Genomic DNA, 24,094 nt, shown 5'->3' with positions numbered 1-24,094 from the left:
GGATGGTGTGGATTTAATACATACATCATGATAGGCCCATGAAAATTTTACATGTCAACACTTCTGATTTTCTTCTGTCAGGCAACCAACCAATTTCTTAGTGTTAAATTTACATGAGCTACAGGATGATGTATTTCTTAGATCCACACTGTCTAAATATTTTTTTCAGATCATTCTAACATGAACTTAATGGCAGATCTAAAGCTCAAGTGGACCACATCACATGAAATTGTAGGAATTAATGCTAGTGTTGAAGACTTCTTTGAAATTTGATTTTTACTTACTCGGGTGACCTTATAAAGAGATTAGATGGCAAATAAGCCTTATGGTTGGCCAGGAAGGTTTCAACAACAATTTATCCAATTCCAACTGCTTTACGTAGTGTCGTCCACTTGAGCTTTAGGTGTAGTTCAATTTTGGGCTCATTCCCTAAACTTATCTGGAAAAATTGATGGAGTATGTGATATAACACAAAAATCATGGTGGGCTAGGCAAAGTTCCATGGTTAAAAGTTAGGTTGTGTAGCACGCAATCCAAAGAGAAATTGCGCCTAGTTTGTGAGCTGAATCATCCGTATTAACGTGGACCAATGAGAAGCGTATGGAATTTCTTGTGCTTCCAACACTGACGATCTGCACTACTACACCGGCTGTATGTTTCACCAGCTCAAACATGAGGTGGATCCAAATTTGAGGTGAACTACACCATAGAAAAACTGAGAAAAATAAGGGAATTTGACCGTACTGATCTCGAAGGTTGGTCAAATTATCTTGGGAGGTACTACCTTCCAGATATCCCAATAATGGCCTTTTGACAACTTTTAGATATTATTTCGGACGAAAATACTCATGTCCTTAGTTCAAAAGTCGTAGGGTCTTGGAGTTAATAATAAAATATCAACTTGATTCAAAACTCTAGGAAATTTTTACATAAGGCAGCCTGCCTTTTTGGCTATGGAACAAATACATCCTGATTTTTAACAATTTATCAAATCATGCTTATTATTATCACCGTTAGCCATATTAAACCACGTGTTGTTAATAGGGCTGTTCACGAGTCAAGCTAGCTCGAAAAGCTCGCTCGACTCGACTCGAGTCAGCTCGGATTGACTCGGCTTGAATGACCGATTCAAGCCGAGCTAAGCTAATTATTTGAAGCTCAAGTTGAGTTCAAGCCAAGTTCGACTAGGGAGCATTTCAACTCGACTCGACTCGACTCGAAGCTTGAACTCGAGCTCAACTCGACTCGATTAATAAATATATATATATATATATATATATATATATATATATATATATATAAGTTTTAAGTTTAAATTGAAAAATAAAAAAATAGAAAATAAACCCTAGAGTCTTTACCCGATCGCACGCACCCCCTTCCCTTTCCCTTTCTTCTCTTTCTCTGCCCACTTTCAGCCGCACACCTGCCCCGACCACCACCACCAGTTTTCATTTCAGCTCCACAATAATATAATTTCAATCTCTTGAGATCTACTTCTTAGGCGAGAAACCCAAGAAATTCGAGATGGGTTTTTCTCGAATTTGTTAGAGCTTCACGGAAATCCAATGATTTGATTGGCTAGAGCTCTTTACTTGGATTTTTGATCTGTGTTCTGCTATGTTTCTTTTCTAGTACTTGGATTTTTGATTTGTTTGTTTTTTTCATTGGGTTTTGCTTTGATTCTCTTAAGATTTTTGAATGTTTCATCAATGGAGGAGGATCAAGAACAGAATCCATTACTCTCTCACCCAACAAGCTCGAGCTCGACTCGAGGTAATCTCAATTCGACTCGAACCACTAGCTCGACTCGAACTCGACTCGACAGCTTTGGCAAATAAGCCAAGCTTCAATGTTGAGCTCGAGGCCAAGCTTGAGCTCGAGCTCGAACTCGAGTACATCATGGACAAGCCAAGCCAAACTTGGCCGACCTCGACTTGACTCGGCTCGATGCCCACCTCTAGGTATATCCCAATATCAAGTCAACCACATTACATGAAACAATGTTGAATGAGCGAAGACCATTAAAAACTTTTTGGGGGCCATAAAAGTTTTGGATCAAGTTGATCTTTGTTTTTTCCCTTCAACTGTGTTTGTATGACCTAATCAATAGATTGGATGTCAAGTAAACAGTACATTGGGCCTTATGAGGATTTTAATGGCTAGGTAGCAAAGGAAGTGAAAACATTGAAAACCACGTTCCATGCGACATAACAACTATTACCCATATAACGTGGTAACTATGACCCATGCAAACTACGACTTATATGGGGCCACAATGATGTATGTGTATAATCCATGCCGCCCATCCTTTTTGCCGTGTCATTTTTGGGATAAGACTAAAATATCAACATGATCCAGCGATTGTATGGGCCACAAAATATAAAATAATGGTGACTATTGAAACTTTTTAGGCTCATTGTGATGTTTGTTAGAAATGGACACTGCTTAAGTCACGACTTTTTGGGACCATGACGAATTGGTCGACAAGTTAGATGGATTGGATCACCCCATTGTTAGCCTTAAGCTATGGCACCAATAATGTGGTAGGAAAGGAAGTAAACAATTGGTTTTCAACCATCCATACAATATGACAATATATAACATGGCAACTATGGAACGGCCCATGCAAAACATGACTCAAATGGGCCTACATTGATATCTGTGTATAATCCATTCTTGTGGGCCCAAATATCAGCCCCATCTCGTGTTTTTAAATTCACAGCGTCGAACTAGCATTTCTGGCTCCACGTGACTTTGTTTGCATCAAAATCACGCGAACCTTTTCTCCTCCCGGATTTGCATTCTTCACCTGAGCATGTCTCCTGAATTAAGCACAAAGCTGCTCAAAGATGGCGACATGCTGAAGGTGTTCCCATCTGCAGAAAGAGGTCCATGGCCAAGAGGCAATGGCCTATCTGGAATCTGTGGAACATCGATGTCTCCCTCCAACATCTTCAGTGCATCCAAGATGGTGGGTCTCAAAGCTACGATCACATGGGCGCAGAGGATCCCGACCAGCACAAACCTCTCCATGATCGCCTTGGGGTAGGGGTTACTACCCTCATCATTCCTCAGCGATTGGTCCAACACCTCATCTATCCGTCCTGACTTCACAAGCATCCAAGCCCAATCAGTGATCAGAAATGCACGTGGCGACCCTGTTCCCAATGATGACAGGTCGAGTGCCCTCCTCCCGCTCATTATCTCAAGAACCACAATCCCAAAACTATAAACGTCGCTCTTCTCTGTCAGCTGCCCGTAGAGGGCGTATTCCGGAGCTAGGTAACCATGCGTTCCTGCTACTCTTGTGGTGAGGTGAGACTGCCCTTCCTTGCTCTGCTTTACCAGTCCAAAATCTGCCACCCGCGCCTTCATTTCTGCATCCAAAAGAATATTGGTAGCTTTGATATCTCTATGATAGATAGCAGGTTTCACTCCGTAGTGAAGATAAGCCAGACCCTTTGCAACATCCATCACAATGCTCTTCCGCTGTGGCCAACTCAGCTGTTCCTTTCCCATGCTGCTACTGCCACAGACACCCTGTGAAAATATATGGTTGTCCAAGTTCCCATTTGGCATGTAATCGTAGACAAGATACCTCTGGTTTCCTCCGCCGCCTTCTCGATCATTACCCTCCACCACGCAGCAGCCTCTCAGAGGTACTAGATTCCGATGCTTCAGATTGCTGATGATCTCCACTTCATTGCAGAACTCTGCATCGCCTTGGAAATCCGATTCGATGATCTTCTTAACGGCAACCATAGTTCCGTCCAATAGAGTCCCTTTATACACAATCCCACATCCGCCTTGCCCGATCATATTTCTCTGGGAGAAGTTATCTGTGGCTCGTTCCAGCTCCCAGACATCGAACCAGATAGACCCGGTATTGGGCCGTAGCCTTGGTTTAGACATTCCCCCTTCTTGATCTCCGAAACCCAATTCCAGATTATGTGTCTCTCTCTTCTTCCTACGCCGATTCCACCAGAAATACAATCCCAACAAGGAAAACATGAAAGCAATAGCGATGCCGGCGCCAGTCGATGCAAAGATCAACGCTAAGCGGCTCTTACTCTTTCCAGAAACGGCTGCCGAGAGTAGGTCCAGACCGAAGACGCAGGTGGTGGTGCTTGGATTCTCGGGACCTAAGTCGTTAACCACACCGGCAGCATATAGGACAGTGAAGTAAAAGCAGTTGGTTGCGTGGGAGGTGTTACCGTCGATGGAAGTGAGTTGGGAGGAGACTATTAACCCGGCGGTGACGCAACCTTGGCAGAGGGTGAGATCAGATAGGTCTGATTTGCAGGCCGAATCGAGGGATGTGGACGAGCCAAGCACGCGGAGCCAGTCCTGTTTGGTTTGGATGTGGGCGCAGGTGGTGGGGTTGATGACAAAGCGGTCAGGTGGACCGAAGCAGCGGGAAGCAAGATCGGACGGGAGGGAGAGAGAGGAGAGCCTGGATTGGAAATCAGCGACGCAGGAGGCAGCGGTGGGGAGGTTGGGGAGACGGAAGGAGGAGGTTTCTTTGAGGTGTTTGGCGAGGCCGATGCCGATGAGACTGAGGAGGGTCTGGCAGCAGATTTGGCTCTGATTCTGGAGATGATTTTGGGAGGAAGAAGGATTGCACGGAGAGGAGTCCCATGGGATGCGTTGGATGTAGCCAAGATCTATGGGACATGATGATGATGATGATGGGGAGGGGGATGGGGATGGCATGGCCATTGATGATGATGATGATGCTTGTAGAAGTAGAGAGAGTACCAATGACAATTCAACTAAAACCATCTCTTCTTTGTCTCTCTCTCACCCTAACTCTTGTTTTCTCTTTGGATAGATGGATTCCATATGAGAATAGATGGATTCCATATTAGAATAGCAGGCCCTTTAAAAAAAAAAAAAAAAAATTAACTGCAGCAGCCCCCTTTATTTCTTGTTTGTGTATGCAGAGTCAAACTATTTGGTTGACAATGTTATTGAAACCCCATCCAGTCGGCCTCATTTCAAGCTCTCTTCTTACCTTTCAACGAGAAAGAAAAACAAGGCAATGGGTGTTGGAGAGAGATAAGACGCGGAAGAATCTTTACTGGTAACTTCCAGCGTACAACACTTTCTTTACTGCTCACGCATCAATTCTTTTAAAATCCTAGCCGTGAAAATGCTGGGACGCATCATGAAGCTCACCCCAGCCGAAAATTGGGATCGTTTATTCCTTGATCCTGCGACACTGTCTAAATGGATGTCAAGATGATGGTTTTACAGAATTCACTTGTGTGGCCCACCTAATAAGTGGATTCTTCCAAATGTTCCTTCAGGTGATCTTCATGTGTGGACCACCATTTTCATGTGCACGATGCTCCAACAGTTTCATATGAAGAAAATAAAAACGTAGTATGTTAAAATTCCTACACATCGTTGGATGTGAACTCCCGATCCTCTGTTTGCCAAAATCACGACTTTCCTGCTTTTTTCGTCGTTTGTTGATTAGTGGTTGGTCCATCTCAATCGCCGATGCAATTACCCAATCACACGGTCCCCTTAGATTGCAAACAGAGGATCCGTATTCATTCATTTTTCATAATCTAAGTGTATGGTATTTATGCATCCGCATAATGTCGATGTGGTATTATGTGGCCAAATCCAGTCCGTCGAAATCATGGGTCCCGCTATAGATAGGCATATATCCATAGACAGAACCTTGTTGAATATAGACTGCCGGCTGCTTAGTATTTCGATTGTCCAATTTGTGGCCACTGATCGGACATCGCTCGATTAGTTTATCTTTCGTTGATGCACTTTAAAGCTGGTTGCAGCCGTGCAAGATGTCTATTTTTGTATGGGCATGTCTACTCCATGTCGGCACCGGTTTTTGTCCTTGCGTATGGTCTGTTATACCCTGCAGAGGGAGACGGATTGGCTACTCCCCCTGACACCAGCCAATGGCTGGTGGTCGGTGCTTTGTGGGCCTCACCAAGATATATGTTTTTCATCCATGCCGTCCATCTATTTTTATAGATCATTTTATGTTATGAGAGAAAAAATGAGGTATATCGAAATCTCTAGTGGATCACCTTACAGGAAACAGTGTTGAATGAACGGTGACCATTAAAAACGTTTTGGGAGCTATAAAAGTTTTGGATTAAGCTGATATTTATTTTTTTCCTTCATGTGGGTCTTTATGACCCAATCAACAGATTGGATTTCTAATAAACAGTACAGTGGGCCTTAGGAGGATTTTAATGGTGGATATCCAATCATTATTGTTTTCCTGTGGTGTGGTCCAACTGAGATTTATATCCCTATCAATTTTATTTTTTTTCCTTTCCAATCCACAAAATGATCTGTAAAAATGGATGAACGGAATGGATGAAACAAATACATGATGGTGGGGCCCAAAGAGCACCGACCACCAGCCACGGGGCTGATGTCAGGGGGAGCATCATGCTGACAGGTCTTAACACGTTGTGTTATCACCAACCACGCCCAGGAATCCAAGATTCAAAACAAAGAGTTCGCTTCGTATCCATTGCGACTTGAGAATCCTCCGTGTGTGGCCACCCAACGGAGCCCACGTGCTAAGATTTTCCGGTTATTTGAACCGTCCAATTTCGACTAACTACATAAATAAGCTATCTTTGCGTGAGCGGCAGTTATTGGTGATCATATCCTTTCCTTTTAGAGTTGTATATGAGCCATTGAAAATTTTCATTTTTGTATACAGCTAGTAATTTCAGAAATCATCCGTGGAGCATAAGTTTCCAGACCATATAGCATGGAGTCCACAGCATGGACGGTTCCGATAGTCAGATCACTTACCCTATGGGCCGCAGTGGAAGGCGTCACACGATGGAGCCTGAGTCCGACGCGGATTGACTACAGAGCCCGGCGTAGAATAGTACTGCTGGCTACTGCAGCTGTGGGCTACATCATGCCTGTCAGTGGGCCGGGCTTGGGCCAGTAAAAATCAACAATTTGAATAAACCCGGCCTGATACAGTTCTAAATACGGGCCGAGGCAAACCCCAGCCCGTTCACAGCCCTATATGTATACGTTATCACTACGACTGCGTATGATAATTAGATTGCGTGCTAACTTTTCACGTGCGGAGCTTCTCTGGCCCACTATAATTTATAATTTATGTGTTAGATCCACACAGTCCATTAATTTTTTTTTTCAGATTATTCTAGAGAAAGAGCCTGAAAGTGAGGCACATCCAAACTTCAAGCGGACTACATGGTGGCAAAAAATAGCGGGGACTGAATAACTAATGTTGAAACTTTCGTAGGGTTCACTGTGAGGTTTATTTTTCATCTAATCTATTCAGCCACATGTACTTGGACAAAAGGAAAACACAAATATCCGCTTAATCAAGCCTTCTGTGGCCTGAAGAAGTTTTCAACAATAGACGTCCAAATCATATAGTGTGGCTCACTTGAGCTTTGGATCTAGCTCATGCCCTAAAATATATTGGAAAAAATGGATGGACGGTATGAATCTAATACAGACATCATGATAGGTCCACATAAGTTTTATGTGTCAAAACTTCTGGTTTTCTTCTCTCCAGCAAACAACAAATTCCTTTGACATCTGAAATTTACATAATTAAGCTCCACGATGATATATTTCACCGTCAACTTCTTTTTTCAGATCATTCTAAAACATGAGCTTAGAAATAAGGCAGAACCAAAGCTCAAATGTACCACACCACATAAAACTGTAAGAATTGATGCTTAAAACTTCTTGGAGCTGTAGAAAGCCCTGTTCAAGCTGATATTTGTTTTTTTAAACCTTGGCTTAGATGGCAAATAAGCCTCATGGTTGGCCCTATGAAAGGTAGTTTGTTCAATTCCCATTGTTTTTTGTAGTGTTGTTCACTTAAGCTTTAGATGTACTTAAGTTTTGGGCCCATTTCTTAAAATTATTAGGAAAAATTGATGAATAGTGTGTTATAACACAAATCATGGTGAGCCAGGCCAAGTTCCACAGTTATAAGTTAGGTTGTGTAGCACGCAATCTATACGGAGATTTAGCGTGTTTTGTGACCTGAGTCATCCGAAATTATCCAATGAGAATCGCGGGGAATTTCTTGTGCTTTCAACACTTACGATCTGCACTACTACACAGGCCATAGGTTTCGCCAGCTCATTTTCAGGACACGAGCCCAAACGTGAGGCCGATCCAAATCTAAGGTGGACCACACCACAAGAAAAACTGGGAAAAATGACGCCTGGCCTTAAAAGATTCTAGTGCCGTCGATGATGTTTGTTTTCTATCTTTGCATCCAACCCATTCATAAGGTGATTCAAATCTAAATGAGAGGAAAAGACAAATAACGATTGATCCAAAACTATTCCGGCAGCCTGTGTCAAATCCGAGGCATGGTTCGCTAAACCGAGACAACGGTTGAGTCGGTTCGGACGACTTATCAGCGTTCCGGGCATGTGTCGGGCGGACCACCTTACAAGACCGACCGTCGCTAGGTCAGATATCATTCCGGATATCTTGGGATAAGATCTCCGACCCCGAAGCTCACGGGATCGGATGACGGCTCAAGATGGGCACGATCCTATCTCCGTGATACCAGGAGAAGATCCCGCGCTCAATATCAGGAGGACCCCAGCAGCTATAAAAGGAGGACCCCTGTCACCTTGAGAGGTACGAAACAAATTCCCTCTAAAAACCTTTCAATACTTTGAGACCCCGAGTCCAGGCCTGACTTTGGCATCGGAGGGTCCCCCGATTTACACAGGTCTCCTTTGTCCTCTTTCGGTGCATACAAGGGTCAAGGAGGACGAACCAGACATTTGCATCAACATTTACCATCATGGAACGTGCAAAAGCCATCTCGTATCTCTATCCGAGTCTGGTGATGATTAGAAGGACGGTCCCAGAAGAAGATTTGAATGAGAAGCGATTACAGCACCCGGTCCAATCGCCGTTCCCCCAGCCCAAAACCCACCTAACAACCGCCGAGGAGGGGCGACCGGAACAACAATCAACGGGTCGCGACGATGGGCGGTTGGACAAGGAGGTTCAAGAAATCCGCTCCGATATGAATATGATGAAGCGGATCTTGGAGCGAATGTATCGCAAATGCGGCCACTCCGCATCCTCGAGGGAGACGGCGCATGTCTGCGGCGGCGGTTGATCCTCAACCTTCGGCGCCGCAGTCGCCGAGCCAACCCCAAGGCGGATCAGAACCATCTCCGGCGTCGGCCAACGCCTCCCTCCCCTCGTCTTTGGCACGAAATAGAGCGAAGAAGGCGCAGCCGCCCTTCCATGGAAGGCACGACAGAAAGCCATTCAAAATTTCACAAAAGAAGTGCGGGAAGAGATGGCAAAAGAGATGGCGGACATAAAGCACGGCCGGAATATATACTCAACCGGGTCAAGCGAAAGTGTCCCCCTTTGTAGACTCGGTAATGCCGGTTCCCGAGAGGTTTCGATTACCTCAAATCACTCCTTTCAACGGCAAAACCGACCCGACCGAGCATATTGAGTGCTTGAACCTATATGGAACTCCACGATGCCTCGGATGCGGAATGTGTCGGGCCTTTTCTCTTACATTAACCGATGTAGACTGTGGTTCAAGCAGTTGAAACCAAAGTCCATCGGTTCATTCGTTGAGTAGCGACGCCTTCCTCACCAACTTCATCGGCGGAAAGAAGAAATTAAAGCCCCCTGCACATCTGAATAACGTAGTTCAGAAGCAGGGAGAGCTACTAAAAGATTACATCAAGCGTTTTAATTTCGAATCCCTTTAAGTTCGAAAACATTCGGAAGAAACGGCCCTCAATGCACTCATGCAAGGAGTTAGGGATAAGCCATTCTTGGCATCTCTAGACAAGACTCCGCCCGAGACTCTGGCAGAGTTTATGGCACGATCCGATAAATATGCCAACGCCGAGGAAGCGCGAATCCTGCGTGAAACTAAAACCTCGGCCAAAGAGTCGGCCAAAAAGGAAGCCGCCGGAGGAAGGAAACGCAAAGAGGATCAAGCGCGTGACGAGCGAAGGTCAGGAAAACGGCCGGATCGAAAATTTTCCACATATACTCCCCGGAATAAGACTCGGGAAGAGGTGGATGGAAATAAAAAACGAAGGCTTTGTTAACTGGCCCAGTAAGCTCAGGAGTAATCCTAATCGGCGGGACAAGGATAAATACTGCCATTATCACCGCGATCACGGGCATAACACAAGTGATTGCCGTCACTTAAAAGAAGAGATCGAGCGACTCATAAAAGACGGCCGACTCAGAGAACATATGGTCAAAGCTGGGGCAGCTGAGGCGCGCCCGACCGGGAGTCAGCCTATGGAAGAAATCCGGACGATTATCGGCGGTCCACAATGTGGGGGCGACTCAAACAACGCGCGAAGGAACCACGCACGAAAACTTAGTCAGCCTCAGTCCGAGCTCATGATTATAGATCGGCCATCAAAAGAAAGAAAAGAGAAAGATATTGCATATCGTTCACCGAGGAGACGCCCGAGGTATCCATCACCCCCACGATGATGCGGTGATCGTCTCCTTGGCGCGCTAACCGAAAAGTGTTTTGGATACTCGTCGATACGGGGTCATCTGCAGACGTGTATTTACCCAAGCTTTCGACAAAATGGGGATCGAACGATCCACACTGCGCCCGTTCGGACCCCCTTGATCGGTTTTTCCGGAGGGCAGTCTTGCGAAGGGATCGTCTCTTACCACTCACCGGCGGCCCCATGTCGACGGCGATGATGGTTGACTTCTGGTCGTCGATCAACCTTCGGATACAACGCAATACTCGGCCCCTTCATTGAGTCTCCTCCAGGCCGTGGTATCCACGTACCATCTTTCAATGAAATTCCCGACCGAGTCGGGAGTCGGGATTGTCAAAGGAGACCAGCAGGATGCGAGGCGATGTTACATGATAGCCGTAAAAGGAGCCGCCGACAAAAGTCCGACCAACATATTAACGATCGAATCGTTGGATCCTCGGGGCGAGAATTATGAACGAGGACGGCCGGTCGAGGATCTTGTCTCGGTCCCCTTGGTCGAGACAGATGGATCCTAGACGGTACGAATTGGCTCGTCTCTGCAGTCCCCTTTGAAAGAAAAGCTGATAGCCCTGCTCCGTAGGTACGCCGACGTCTTTGCCTGGGGTCATGAAGATATGCCCGGGCTCGACCCCTCTGTTGACTCACCGACTTAACATCGATCCGTCGTATCGACCGATCCGACAGAAGCGGCGACCGCTCGGCCCTGAACGATACGCTATCATCGAAGAAGAAGTCAACAAACTCCTCCAGGCTAATTTCATAGAAGAAATACACTATCCAGTGGGTCGCGAATGTCGTGCTTGTAAAGAAATCCAACGGGAAGTGGCGAGTCGATTGACTATACCGACTTAAATAAAGCCGGCCCCAAGGATAGCTTTCCGCTACCGAGGATAGTAGAACAGCCGGACATGAGCTCCTTAGTTTCATGGATGCATATTCGGATATAATCAAATTGTAATGCATCAAAGGATAAATCAAAAACTACCTTTGTCACCACAAAGGCCTTTATTGTTACCAAGTGATGCCATTTGGTCTGAAGACGGCGCAACTTATCAAAGGTTAGTTAACAAAATCTTTGCTCGGCTTATAGTAGAACCATGGAAGTATACATCGACGACATGCTCGTTAAAAGCATACACGCGGCTGATCATGTGAATAATTTGGAAGAAATGTTTCTAATCCTACGGAAGTTCTGGATGAAGCTAAATCCAAGTAAATGTGCTTTTGGAGTAGGCTCCGGTAAATTCCTCGGTTTCTTGGTCAGTCAGCGAGGAATAGAGGCAAACCCTGAAAAGATAAAGGCTCTGATTGATATGGAATCCCCCAAAACCATTAAAGACGTCCAAAGGTTGGCTGGACGAGTCGCAGCACTTAATCGGTTCCTGTCCAGAGCAACGGATAAGTGTCTCCCTTTCTTCAAACAATTGAAAGGAAGACAAGCGATGGGTTGGACGGAAGAGTGTGAAGCAGCATTTCAGCAATTAAAATCATATCTCGGTTTTGCACCTCTCTTATCAAAACCCGAACCGGGGGAGTCGTTGCTCCTCTACCTAGCAGTATCCGAGGCAGCGATGAGCTCGGCTTTGATACGAGAATCCGAAGGAAAGCAACTGCCGGTTTACTACGTCAGCAAAGCGTTATTGCCAGCAGAAACGAGATACCCAAGCTTGGAAAAAGTGGCCTTGGCTTTAATAACTTCCTCTCGGCGACTCAGGCCGTATTTCCATGCCCACACCATCATCGTAATGACCGATCTTCCGCTTCGCCAGGTACTGCAGAAACCAGAAGCTTCCGGCTGACTCACCAAATGGGCTATCGAGCTGAGTGAGTTTGATATTCAATACAGACCAAAGGCAGCAATCAAAGGGCAAGCCGTAGCTGATTTTATCGCCGAGGGAACGTCTTCAACCGAACTTTCAGTAAATGATACACCGAAGGACGGTGCAGTTCCGACCTCGACCGCTCCCCCTTGCCCTATTCCGTGGAATCTGTATGTCGACGGTTCTTCCAACTCGAAGGCCAGTGGGGCTGGTCTTGAAACCCCCGATCATACTTATATACAGTACGCCTTACGACTTGGGTTCCAAGCGTCGAACAATACGGCGGAATATGAAGCGTTGTTACTCGGCCTCCGACTCGCCGCTAGCATGGAGGTCACGCACCTAAGTGTTTTCAGCGACTCTCAGTTGGTTGTTAACCAAGTTACCGGTGTATACCAGACACGAAAAGACCAGCTAAGGGCATACATGCAGAAAGCAAAGGAACTTATCAACGGATTTCAACTCTGTCGTGTCACTCGGATCCCTCGTGCGGAAAACAGCAAAGCCGATCTGTTAGCAAAGCTCGCCTCAGCCGATGAAGATGAAATACCCAGGTCCGTCCCTGTCGAATACGCCGATAAGCCTAGTATAGATGAACCACTTAACAAGGCCGTCAATATAATCGACTCGGAACCATCCTGGATCGATCCAATCCGCCAATACCTTGACAAAGGAAAGTTGCCTGAGGATCGCGCCGAGGCTCGACGAATTAAGATCAAAGCCTCCCGTTATACCATATTCAACGGAACCCTTTACAAGAAAGGCTACTACGCCCCGTTGCTACGGTGCCTCAAACCCAGTGAGGCAAACTATGTACTACGGGAAATTCATGAAGGAATCTGCGGAAACCACTCTGGAGGGCGATCTCTCGCCTACAAGGTCCTACGACAGGGATACTACTGGCCCACTATCCAACACGACGCTCGCAAGTTCATTCAAAAATGCGACAAATGTCAACGGTTCGCGGCAATTCCGAGGCAAGCACCCGAAGCACTAACGCCAATGACTGGTCCCTGGCTTTCGCACAGTGGGGCATCGACATCATAGGACCGCTCCCTATGGGAAAAGGTCGGACCAAGTTTGCTGTTGTGGTGGCGGTTGACTATTTCACGAAGTGGGTCGAGGCGGAGCCATTAGCTAAAATAACGAGCAGAAGATCACCGAATTTGTATGGAAAAATATTATCTGCAGATTCGGGATACCGTACCATTGTCACGGACAATGGAAGGCAATTTGATAATGAAGCTTTCGCGGGATGTGCGACAACCTCGGAATCAAAAACGTCTATTCTTCGCTTCATCATCCTCAAACCAACGGACAAGTTGAGGCGGTTAATACGATTATCAAGCAACCTCTTCGGACCAAGCTTGGCCGAGCTAAAGGAGCGTGGGCCGAAGAGCTCCCGAAAATTCTTTGGGCCTACCGAACCACCGCTCGAACACAGGGGAGACCCCATTTTCACTAGCCTATGGCTCAGAAGCCGTCACTCCCGTTGAAATCGGATTACCTTCGGCTCGGATCACCACGTTCAATGCAGAAGCAAACGAAGAACTCCTTGCACTCGGACTTGACCTTCTGGACGAACAAAGAGAAGTAGCACGGCTGCGCATGGAGGCGCGGCAGCGACAAGTGGCTCGGTTCTACAACACCCGAGTTAGGATTAGAAGATTTCGAATGGGGGATATGGTTCTTCGAAAAGTATTTTCTAACACCAAGGAATTTGGTTCGGGTACACTGGGACCCAATTGGGAAGGACCCTACATCGTCTCGGGCACTATTAGACCGGGAACGTATCGGCTAGAAGACCTAAACGGACAACCGTTGCCCCACCCTTGGAACGCCTGAACACCTCAAAGTCTACTATCCCTAGTTCTGTATTCAACGACTAAAGACTCCGAACTAAGAAAGGATAAAGCCAAGTCGAATAAGTAAAGATAGGCATTTCTCTTCCATTCATCAAAACATATGTAAGTACAAAGCGAGCGAAGATCTCTTTCATTCATCAAAACATATGTAAGTACAAAGCAAGCGAATACATCAAAGCAAAAAAAAATATATATATGTCCAAGGGCCCCGGTAAATGTCCTCATGCACCGGCCTCGCCCCCAGGCTGCTCCACATTCGATTTCTGAAAGGTCAAGGTCAGGGAAGGATTTCTTTATGTCCTTGACGCATTCCAGATATCCGCTTTGGAACAAGCGGTCCCTTTCATCCTCGAACTCCGCCGACTCGAGGAATGCTTGGACGGCTTGGTCCCTAGCCCTCTCGGCCTCCCGAGTCTTCTCGACGGCCTGCTGAATGTGCTCCGCCGCCTCAAGCTTAGCCCGAGCTAAGTCATCCGCGCACGAAGCATGGACTGCTAGAACTCGCTGATTCTCCTCTTCAGCTTTGGAGAGTCGAGCCAGTGCCTGAGCGACCTCTGCCTTCGCTTCGTCCAGGGCTCTTCTGGAGGAAGCCGCCTCTGCCCTCGCGTCTTCGGCAGCCTTCCGGGCAAGGGACGCCTCGCCTGTCAGGACGCCGACCCGGACCTCGGCCTCCTCGCGTCGACCTTCGACCTCAGACAGAAGAGCCTGCAGCCGATGAGTTGAGGATAGCTCCTTGCTGGCCTTGATTAAGCAAGGAGCGAGTTCAAAAAGCATCCGGGCAGCGTGGCTGACGGTCTGCGACGACGGGGCGTTGTAGAGTTTCACGAACTCTCTTTCACACCCGTGGGCCAGGGCCCAAGGAACCATCCCCGACACCACTTGCTGCAGGAATGACGGCCCCTCCTGGTTCGTCCCCTCCCCTCGGGAGGACGCGGTCCTCGTCTCTCCCTCCCCCGTGGACGCGGCCCCGGTCTCCTCCTCCCGACTCGGAACATCCGTCTCAACGCGTCCGAGTCGGGATCCGCCCGAGGCTCCGGCGGCCCGCCGTCTCTTCGCCCTTTCGTCCGGGCGGGATTACGGCGACGGAAGGGCGAAGAGCTCGCGGCTCTTTCTCCTTCCGCAGCACCTTTTGCCTCTTAGGCGGCTCCGAAAGAAGAACTGCCCGCGGAGGAGCCTTCAACTCGTGGCGGCCTAAGGGCGGGCGAGCTCGATCATTCTCGGTTCGAGGGTGATCCTCGAGGTTGGGACGAGCTTGGGCGGATCTGTAAAAAAAAAAAAAAAAAAAAAACCAAAGAATAAGTTATGGCGAAGTAAGTCGAGGGAAATTCGGGAAATCCAGAAGATTCATTCTCAATTACCTGTAACTTCCGAGTCCAGACCTGCAAGATGAAGGCGCTCCGGCTGTAGAAGCACCTTCCAAGACCTATTCTTCGAATCCAACGACCTCAACTCTTTGATCCGAGCCGAGGCAGTGGAGCCGAGCTTCGGCCGCTTCTTTGGAATGTCTGCCAAACATAAGCTCGTCAGACTCAGAATATTACAAAAACAAAAAAAAAAAAAAAAGAGGGCGAGAGGGAGAGAAGACCCAAGTCACCTGCTCTTTGGAACGCCCGAGGGACACGAGCCTCGTAGGACCCGGATTCATCCGTCTCCCAGCGACCACATGCCCAAAACCAACGCTCTCTCCAGTGTTTGTTGGAAGTAGGAGGGTCGGTTATCAGGGAACCGCCTCCGCCTCGCCAAGCAGCGAAGACGTAGAAGCCGGGATAGTTCGGATTTACCCGCACTGGAGAAATTCGTCGACTGTAAGTGGTGGCTGTTCCATCTCAGCCCACAACACCGCACATCCGAGTAAGTTCCTCCACCCATTCGGGACTATCTGCCCCGGGGCAATCTTTATGCGAGACAAAACTCCCCGGACGATGGTCTGAAGGGGCAGACGCAAGCCGCATTGCATCGACACCTGGTAAATCGCGACTGCCCCGGCAGGAGGGTGGTCCGGTAAGTCATTCGGACGGGGAAGATAGGTGATGACCGACTCGGGAATATGGTACCCGACTCGGATTCTGTCCAAGTCCGTCTCAGTCAAGACTGAGGGAACCGGACCGCTTAAATCCTCCCCCGATCCTTCTTCTTCAGACTTGCGCCGATTCACCAACAGGAGCAGGATCAGGGGTTCCTTCGGCGATTAAAATTTCATCTTCTTCCTCCTCATCTTCCTCCATGTCCCTTTGCAAGTTAGGCCTTCCCGGGCGGGTTAATAGAGATGCCCCGAGAAGGAACGACGGAAGCTGGACGCTCCGCCGAGCTTCGGTGACTCTCTCCGGTAGACAAGCAGCGTTGGCGTCCACTGCTATCTCCGTCAGTAAGGAAGGCGATTCCGCAACGTTCCAAAAACGTTGCGCTTCGCCTTCGTCTCCGGAAGCTCCCCCCTGGGGACTTTGAGAACTCCTATCCGCCATTAATATCTACTAAAGAGGAAGGAGAAACTCACCGGAGGGAGAAAGGAAAACGGAAATGGCGGAAAGAGGCACCGACGGTTAGGAGAAACGAAAAGAAGGAGATGAAAGGCTATGCAAACCCCAAAGAAAATGCGGAGCGGGAATGGCAAGAGCAGTAAAAGTTTAAAGTGCGGGGCCCCTGACGTTATATAAGGTCGCCATACGGCAGAGACAATTAATGGGGAAATGATTCGACGCCCGCATCGATTCCCTCATTCGACACGTGGCGCACGTCGACTGGCGACAATAATACCTTTGCTACGTGTCCAATCTTCGTTGGCGGGATGTGCGATTTGACGGCTGACGGCGCATGCGATGTCAGGAGCTGAACCGTCCCCCATCAAAGGCCTTACGGAATGCATTTAATGACCACGACTCATCTCGGACTGAGTTACGAACCGACTCCAAACTCGCTACTCCTTAGTGTCATATGAAGCACACGGAGTAGGGGGGCTTACTGTTGGGGACAAAAATACAAGTCCGAAGACTCGGACTTAATGCCTCGGAACTCGGACTTAATACCTCGGGTCACCGAAGGATGTGTCAAATCCGAGGCATGGTTCGCTAAACCGAGACAACGGTTGAGTCGGTTCGGACGACTTATCAGCGTTCCGGGCATGTGTCGGGCGGACCACCTTACAAGACCGACCGTCGCTAGGTCAGATCTCATCCCGGATATCTTGGGATAAGATCTCCGACCCCGAAGCTCACGGGATCGGATGACGGCTCAAGATGGGCACGATCCTATCTCCGTGATATCAGGAGAAGATCCCGCGCTCAATATCGGGAGGACCCCAGCAGCTATAAAAGGAGGACCCCTGTCACCTTGAGAGGTACGAAACAAATTCCCTCTAAAAACCTTTCAATACTTTGAGACCCCGAGTCCAGGCCTGACTTTGGCATCGGAGGGTCCCCTGCTCGAGCCAGGGTCTCAAATGACGCCTGGCCTTAAAAGATTCTAGTGCCGTCGATGATGTTTGTTTTCTATCTTTGCATCCAACCCATTCATAAGGTGATTCAAATCTAAATGAGAGGAAAAGACAAATAACGATTGATCCAAAACTATTCCGGCAGCCTTTGAAAAGTTTTTAATTATGAGGTTCATTCCCCACTGTTTCCTGTGATATGGTCGACCTGATCTTTCAATCTTTGTATGTTTGAGCTCTTGCACTAAAGATGAAAAGGCAAAATGGATGAAAAGGAGTGTATATAACTTATACATCACATCAGGCCGCAGACAATTGAGTCAGGACAGATTCAAGTGAACTTGTGTAATATTTAAGTGAAAGAAAAGAATATATGATGAATGTTTGATATAAGTACAAATCCATAACAATTTCAATCGTTAGTCCCAAGCAGCAACAGCCATCTGTGACTTGGGCGACCTGTTAATTAATCAACAGTTATATCCAGCGATCCACTAGTTTCTGGTGGCCCACGAATACATGAAGGTAGACACCAGAAAATCAAGAAAAGTAGCCTAGATTAGATGCTCCTGCGTGAATTACCACTCGACGGATTGTAAAAAGCGGACGACGGAGAATGGAAAGACTCACGGCCAAGGAGCACTGAATTATCACTGGACGGATTGTAATAAGAGAACGTCGGAGAACGGAAAGACTCATGGCCAAGGGGCAGTGGCCGATCAGGCAATTCCGGTATATCGATATCACCTTCCAGCATTCTCAGAGCATCAGCAATGGTAGGCCGGAATGCCACCATCACATGTGCACAGAGAATTCCCACCCGCACAAACCTCTCCATGATCCCCTTCGCCCCGCCGTCCCGCACCGACTCGTCCACCACCTCCGATGTCCTCCCCGCCTTCACTAGCATCCAAGCCCAGTCTGTGATCAAGACAGGCCGTGTCGACGATGACAGCATGTCCAACACCTTCCTCCCGCTCATGATCTCAAGAATCACGACGCCGAAGCTGTAAACGTCGCTCTTCTCTGTTAGCTGGCCGTAAAGGGCGTACTCAGGGGCTAAGTACCCGTGCGTTCCGGCGACTCTAGTAGTCAGATGCGTCTGCCCTTCTTTGTTCTGCTTCGCTAGCCCGAAATCTGCCACTCTCGCCTTCATCTCGTCATCGAGGAGGATGTTTGTTGCTTTGATATCTCTGTGGTAGATTGCTGGCTTCACGCCGTAGTGAAGGTATGCTAATCCCTTTGCAACATCTACTATAATGCTCTTTCGTTGTGGCCAATTCAGTGGTTTCTTCGTCTTGTGATTGTCACTGGACTCTGCAACGGAGAAGATATGATCGTCGAGGCTGCCATTGGGCATGTAGTCGTAGACAAGGTATCGCTCCTTGCCTTTGAAATCATCGCTCGTCACACAGCAACCACGCAGTGGAAGTAGGTTCCGGTGCCTGATGCCGCTGATGATCTCAACCTCATTAGAGAATTCATCGTCAGCTTTGGAATCTGGATCGAGAATCTTCTTGACGGCGATTTGGGAGCCGTCAAGAAGGGTCCCCTTGTAGACTACACCGTTCCCACCACGGCCGATCATGTTCTTCTGCGAGAAGCCGTTGGTGGCCTGCTCCAGCTCTCCGATCCCGAACCATTTCGCACCCGTGTTCGGTTTCACCTTAGCCTTGAAACTGCCAACGAATTGGGTGTGAGCCGCCCTCCGTTTCCTCCATCTGTTCCACCAGATGTAGAGCGTGATCGATCCAGACCCCACGATTGCCACCACAAGCGCGCCGACGAGCGCGAATATCAATTCGTATACCCACCTCCTCGTCCGCCCCTCCGATGTTGCCAACGCCAGCCCAAGTATACACGCAGCGTTCTCGGTGTCTTCGGGACTAAGCCCATTGACTATACCGGCCGCGTAGAGGACGGAGAAATAGAAACACTCGGTCTCATGAGACGCGTTCCGATCTTTTGCCACCAGCAGAGCCTGCACCTTCACACCTGCATTGACGCACCCCTGGCATGACGTCAGATCCGACAGATCCCCCCTGCACGATGAGTCGAGCAGGCTTGTAGGTCCCACTACACGCCTCCAGTCATGGATGGTGGCGATGCCTGCACAATTCGAATATCCCGTTACGAACTCAGCTGAGTCGTTGAAGCACTCAGATACCAGCGACGACCGTAGGGATAGGGAATTGAGCATGGACTGGAGCTGGGCGAGGCAGGCGGATGCCGAAGCTATGTTGGGTAGCTGGAACATGTCGGTGTCCTTCAGGTTTTGGGAAAGGCCCATCCCAAACACGCTGAGGAGTGTCTGGCAGCAGTGATCGTTGTTCCTTTGCAGCGAACCATCTTCGCAGGCCGATGTGTCCCATGGGAAGGTTTTGACGTAGTTGAGATCGATCGGGCATAGGGAAGCCGGTGGAGATGGAGAGGAGTATACAGAAGATAGATGAAAGAAGATGAGTAGAGAGAAGAGGAGTGGGGATATGGAATTCCTCTTCATCTTTGTTTTGGTATACTCGCATTTCATTTTCTGGATATGTTATGATGTGGTTTTCATCGGTTGGGTCGTGAATCAGCGTTGGCGGGCCGTGGTGATGGTAAAATGCACGTGTTTCGATTTGACAGAGGAGAAGTCGCGCGAGTTAGATAGAGAGATTTCTTGGGGTACGTTTGAGACATGGGATATATGTATGGGATCGGAGTCGTTTATCTGATCAGTTCATCCGTGATTATAACAAGATCCGTGTTTCAGTTGGGCCCATCTGTCGGATTGGTTGTATATGCATCACAAAAATGGACGTATCGTATGTAATTTTCTAGTTTATTCTATTTTATGGTTGGGATTCTTTTTCCATGAGATTTTGACGGTGGGAAACAACTGATGAATGTAAAGGATCTTACAATTATGCTGGATCGTTGAATGTTTCATGCGAGGGCGCTTCTCCGTCTCATTTGCGCGAGTTCGGGACGGTTGGCAACGAAACTTCATATGGAGTTCGTTTTGCCTCTGTCGCGAGATAGGATCCAGCGTTTATCGCTGCTCATTGTGGCCCACATGTTGTGATGGTCCGATGATTTGAACCGTACATATTTTATTTTCTACTATATATAAGAGATTTGACATTAATCATGCTTTTTTAATGATCCTAACCTTCGAATTTTAGAGTTGAATGTGAACGATTGAAAAAGTTTTTGAGCATTCATCTGCATATAGTGATGGATAAAATCATCCGTTCGCGTTATATTTCTTTTAGTGGGTCTTATAGAATAAATTTGATAATATAAATGTTTATGATCATCTGACCATTTATCATATGAGCCCCATTTGCAGCGACAGACCTTGAAACTTGCGTCACAATAGAGGCAAAAGCGCACTCCCACGTGTGATTTATTGTAGGTGGTCACCGAAAGTGAAAGTGAAGCCAACAAACAACTGCGCATGAAGATATGATAGATGCTCGTTGGCTTTGACTGTCATCGAAGTAATAATTACATAATCAAATCCTATTTTGGATTCATCGACTTTACATATCCGTGCAAGGAGGAACGTAATGAAGTGGATTACCGTCTTGGAATAACTACCGAGAATGATGATAAAAGAGGAAATTACAACCATTTAAATAATAAGCTCAAATCTTAGAATGGAATTTTAGACCTAGACTCTGAACTAAAACACTATGAAAACAAAACTTATCATAAAGAGTAAACTTACCATTTACAGATGGACTCTATTCTTACTGGACTTTATGGTTTTTAGTTAAAAAATATAGTAAATGTCAAATATTTTGGCCAACCATGTTATTATCCTTACTTTTCTAAGCCCTTTCATGTTGTACGCAACTTTTATGACTAAAAAGGATTAAAGGTTGAACTAGAACTTACTATTTATTGTAAAAATGAAAAATAAATAAGACTTTTGACTGTCGATGTGGTGAAATTTCACAAATCTGGCGTGGGAAATCCAGCATAGACGGGTTGGTTGACTTGAGCTGGTTTTCCTATCCAACATTACATATAATATGTTAAAAAACTCATCCTATTATGTGAGATACAAATTATTTAAGGTTGCCTCCGATTAAGCTTCTCGGGTCCATATTTGCTACGAAAGTATATGCAACCCGCTCTACATCATACAACCTTCCACATATGTCCGCCAGTGGCGCCATTTAAGACATGAATTTCGTGTATGCGGCCAATATTTGAACGGTTGGCATGCTAGGTATACAACTCCCGGGTGGAAGTAACCATTGGCACAGCTAAAAGCTTTTCTCCCAAGAGGCAGGAAATGTCTTGCCAAACACTCTCTTTTCCTTCCAGCTATGTTTGGATGGCCCTTTATGGGCGTAACGTACTGTAAATCGAGTAACATTATAAAGTCGCACAGCTAGCTGTCTCTGTAAATCAGCATATTCCACCTGACAATCACTCGTTTTTGCATGTGCCCAGTTTTGAACATAAATCATTGGCAGCTTCATCCCATTGTTTGAATATGATATATATTACCAACGTCCGTAGTGTAATTGCACTCCACTCAACTAAGAGCTCAAACATTACAGTAGTGGCCTTTGTACGTAGTAAGTGCCCTTTTTGCTACAATACCAATTTCAATTCATCACATGTCATTCCCCTCCTATATATGATGCGTAGGGTAAAACCTTTCCAATCCTGTCCATGCATACGAGATGTTTGGGGTACGTCTTCGTTCAACCTACGTATGGCCTGTGTGACTGACAATGTTTAAGGTGAATGTTTGCATAGGATGAGTTTAATGTGGAAATTAATGAATTTAGTGGATAACTGAAAAATGGCCCTTCCACATGGGTACCTTTTGTGCTGGGGAATGTTCCACATAGGTACTTTTAGTGCATGGGGTTGTTTTTTTAGGGTGAAGGTCCGGTTGGGTGGCAACCCAGTTACGGGAAAGTAGCCCTACCCATCTTGTCATCCTCAAATCTGGGTTGGAGGGGAGGAAGGTATTATCATAAGCATTTGGGAATGTTGGAAATATGGATGGCACGTAACGAAAGTCGATATATATATATATATATATAAAAAGCTCTGAAGCACATATCTAATACGCTTAGAATAAAATATTATTTGCACCCTCTCATCGCATGAGATCATTGTATACTGCTTACAGAATACAATGTGTAGCAATCACAAAGAAACTACTGCAAGAACTTTATAATTTTTTTCTTCGATGTGGGTAAACTGTCTTTATGAATAGATTGTTGGGATATGGAGTTTAGAAAACTATTTAGATAAAATAAAATTAAAATTAAAATGAGAAAATAGAAAACTTATCAGTTTGTAAAAGTCGAGGCGTAACGTGAGTCAAATTTGCTTCCCTTGCACGACGTCCCAAGTGCAATAGGTTTGCAAAGTAATCAAACTTTAGAATACAACGACTATGACCTGATCCCAGCGGTGCACTCACTGTACATGAGTTCAAACCACTTGTAGTCTTAATCCGAATTAGAAAGCACTCAAACTCAATTTTTAAAGAGAAAACCTAATTTTCTAATACATCTTAAAACAAAAAAGTATAAGTTTATTTATAGACTTTGAGAAGACACCTTAAAGGTGTAGAAATGCCCTTTTAAAAAGGGTTGTGATTATTGGGTTTAAACCTAATTGGTGCGACCCTTAGGCTTAAAATGACACGACTTTTTAAAATAAAATATAAAAGGTTGCAACCTTTCGAACTAATGTGAAAAGACACATCCATAGGGCACATGTGCACCTATGACCATGGCCCGTCTCAATGGATATTTTGAAACACTAATTATTTTAAAATAATTTAAAATATAATATAGATAACACATTTTAAGTGCTTGTAGAGAGAAAATGATAGATCCTCCATTTTCACCGAGTTTTATTGAGATTGAAGGGCTATGCAAATTCATAATTTTTTAAATAGAAAACTTCTAATATATTATTTTAACCAATCCTAAATGAGATAAAATCTTAACAATTCCACACTTCATTAAATAAGAATAATAGAAATGCCTATAAAAAAGAGATATCGTTCTTATGCATTAAAAAAATGTATCTTTTGATTTGAACATTTAGCTTAAATGTCTCAAAAGTCAGCATAAGCTTTGAAGCAATTATTTTTATGAAGAAAATAATATAAAGATTGTTTACAGTTAGACACTTCGTTTTTTTTGTTGGACGTTGTTCTACGTGATTCTACATTAGACAATTACAATCTTACTAATGATGGGTTTAGATAGACCAGAGAAGACTTTTCCCAGATTATAGGTGAGTTCGATTCTTCCAAAATAAAGAAAATGGAAGAGAGAAAGTAAAGTCGTGCGCTAGAAGAGGATATTGTTATTTCAGTTTGCTTTCACGCATGCACACATGTTGCGTGAATGCACACATGTTGTGCACTCCATTTTTTGGTCAAATATATGCACTATTAGAGTATGGTTTTAGGCTGATATG

The 24,094-nt window shown here is 46.1% G+C and overlaps 2 protein-coding genes across 2 annotated transcripts; both read right to left on the bottom strand.

The window, feature by feature from the left end:
* Window positions 1–2,688: 2,688 nt before the first annotated feature.
* On the bottom strand, window positions 2,689–4,846 carry LOC131236604 (probable receptor-like protein kinase At1g11050). The gene has a single exon (XM_058233891.1). The coding sequence runs from the start codon at window positions 4,780–4,782 to the stop codon at window positions 2,806–2,808; it is 1,977 nt and encodes a 658-aa protein (XP_058089874.1). The 5' UTR covers window positions 4,783–4,846; the 3' UTR covers window positions 2,689–2,805.
* A 13,176-nt stretch (window positions 4,847–18,022) lies between these two features.
* LOC131236603 (probable receptor-like protein kinase At1g11050) lies at window positions 18,023–20,156 on the bottom strand. Its single transcript, XM_058233890.1, has one exon. The coding sequence runs from the start codon at window positions 20,142–20,144 to the stop codon at window positions 18,201–18,203; it is 1,944 nt and encodes a 647-aa protein (XP_058089873.1). The 5' UTR covers window positions 20,145–20,156; the 3' UTR covers window positions 18,023–18,200.
* Window positions 20,157–24,094: the final 3,938 nt, after the last annotated feature.

The sequence above is a fragment of the Magnolia sinica genome, chromosome 2, assembly GCF_029962835.1.
Source record: "Magnolia sinica isolate HGM2019 chromosome 2, MsV1, whole genome shotgun sequence".
NCBI lineage: Eukaryota > Viridiplantae > Streptophyta > Magnoliopsida > Magnoliales > Magnoliaceae > Magnolia > Magnolia sinica.
The sequence above is the reverse complement of the archived record's forward strand: the minus strand, read 5'-3'. Positions and strand labels throughout refer to the sequence as shown.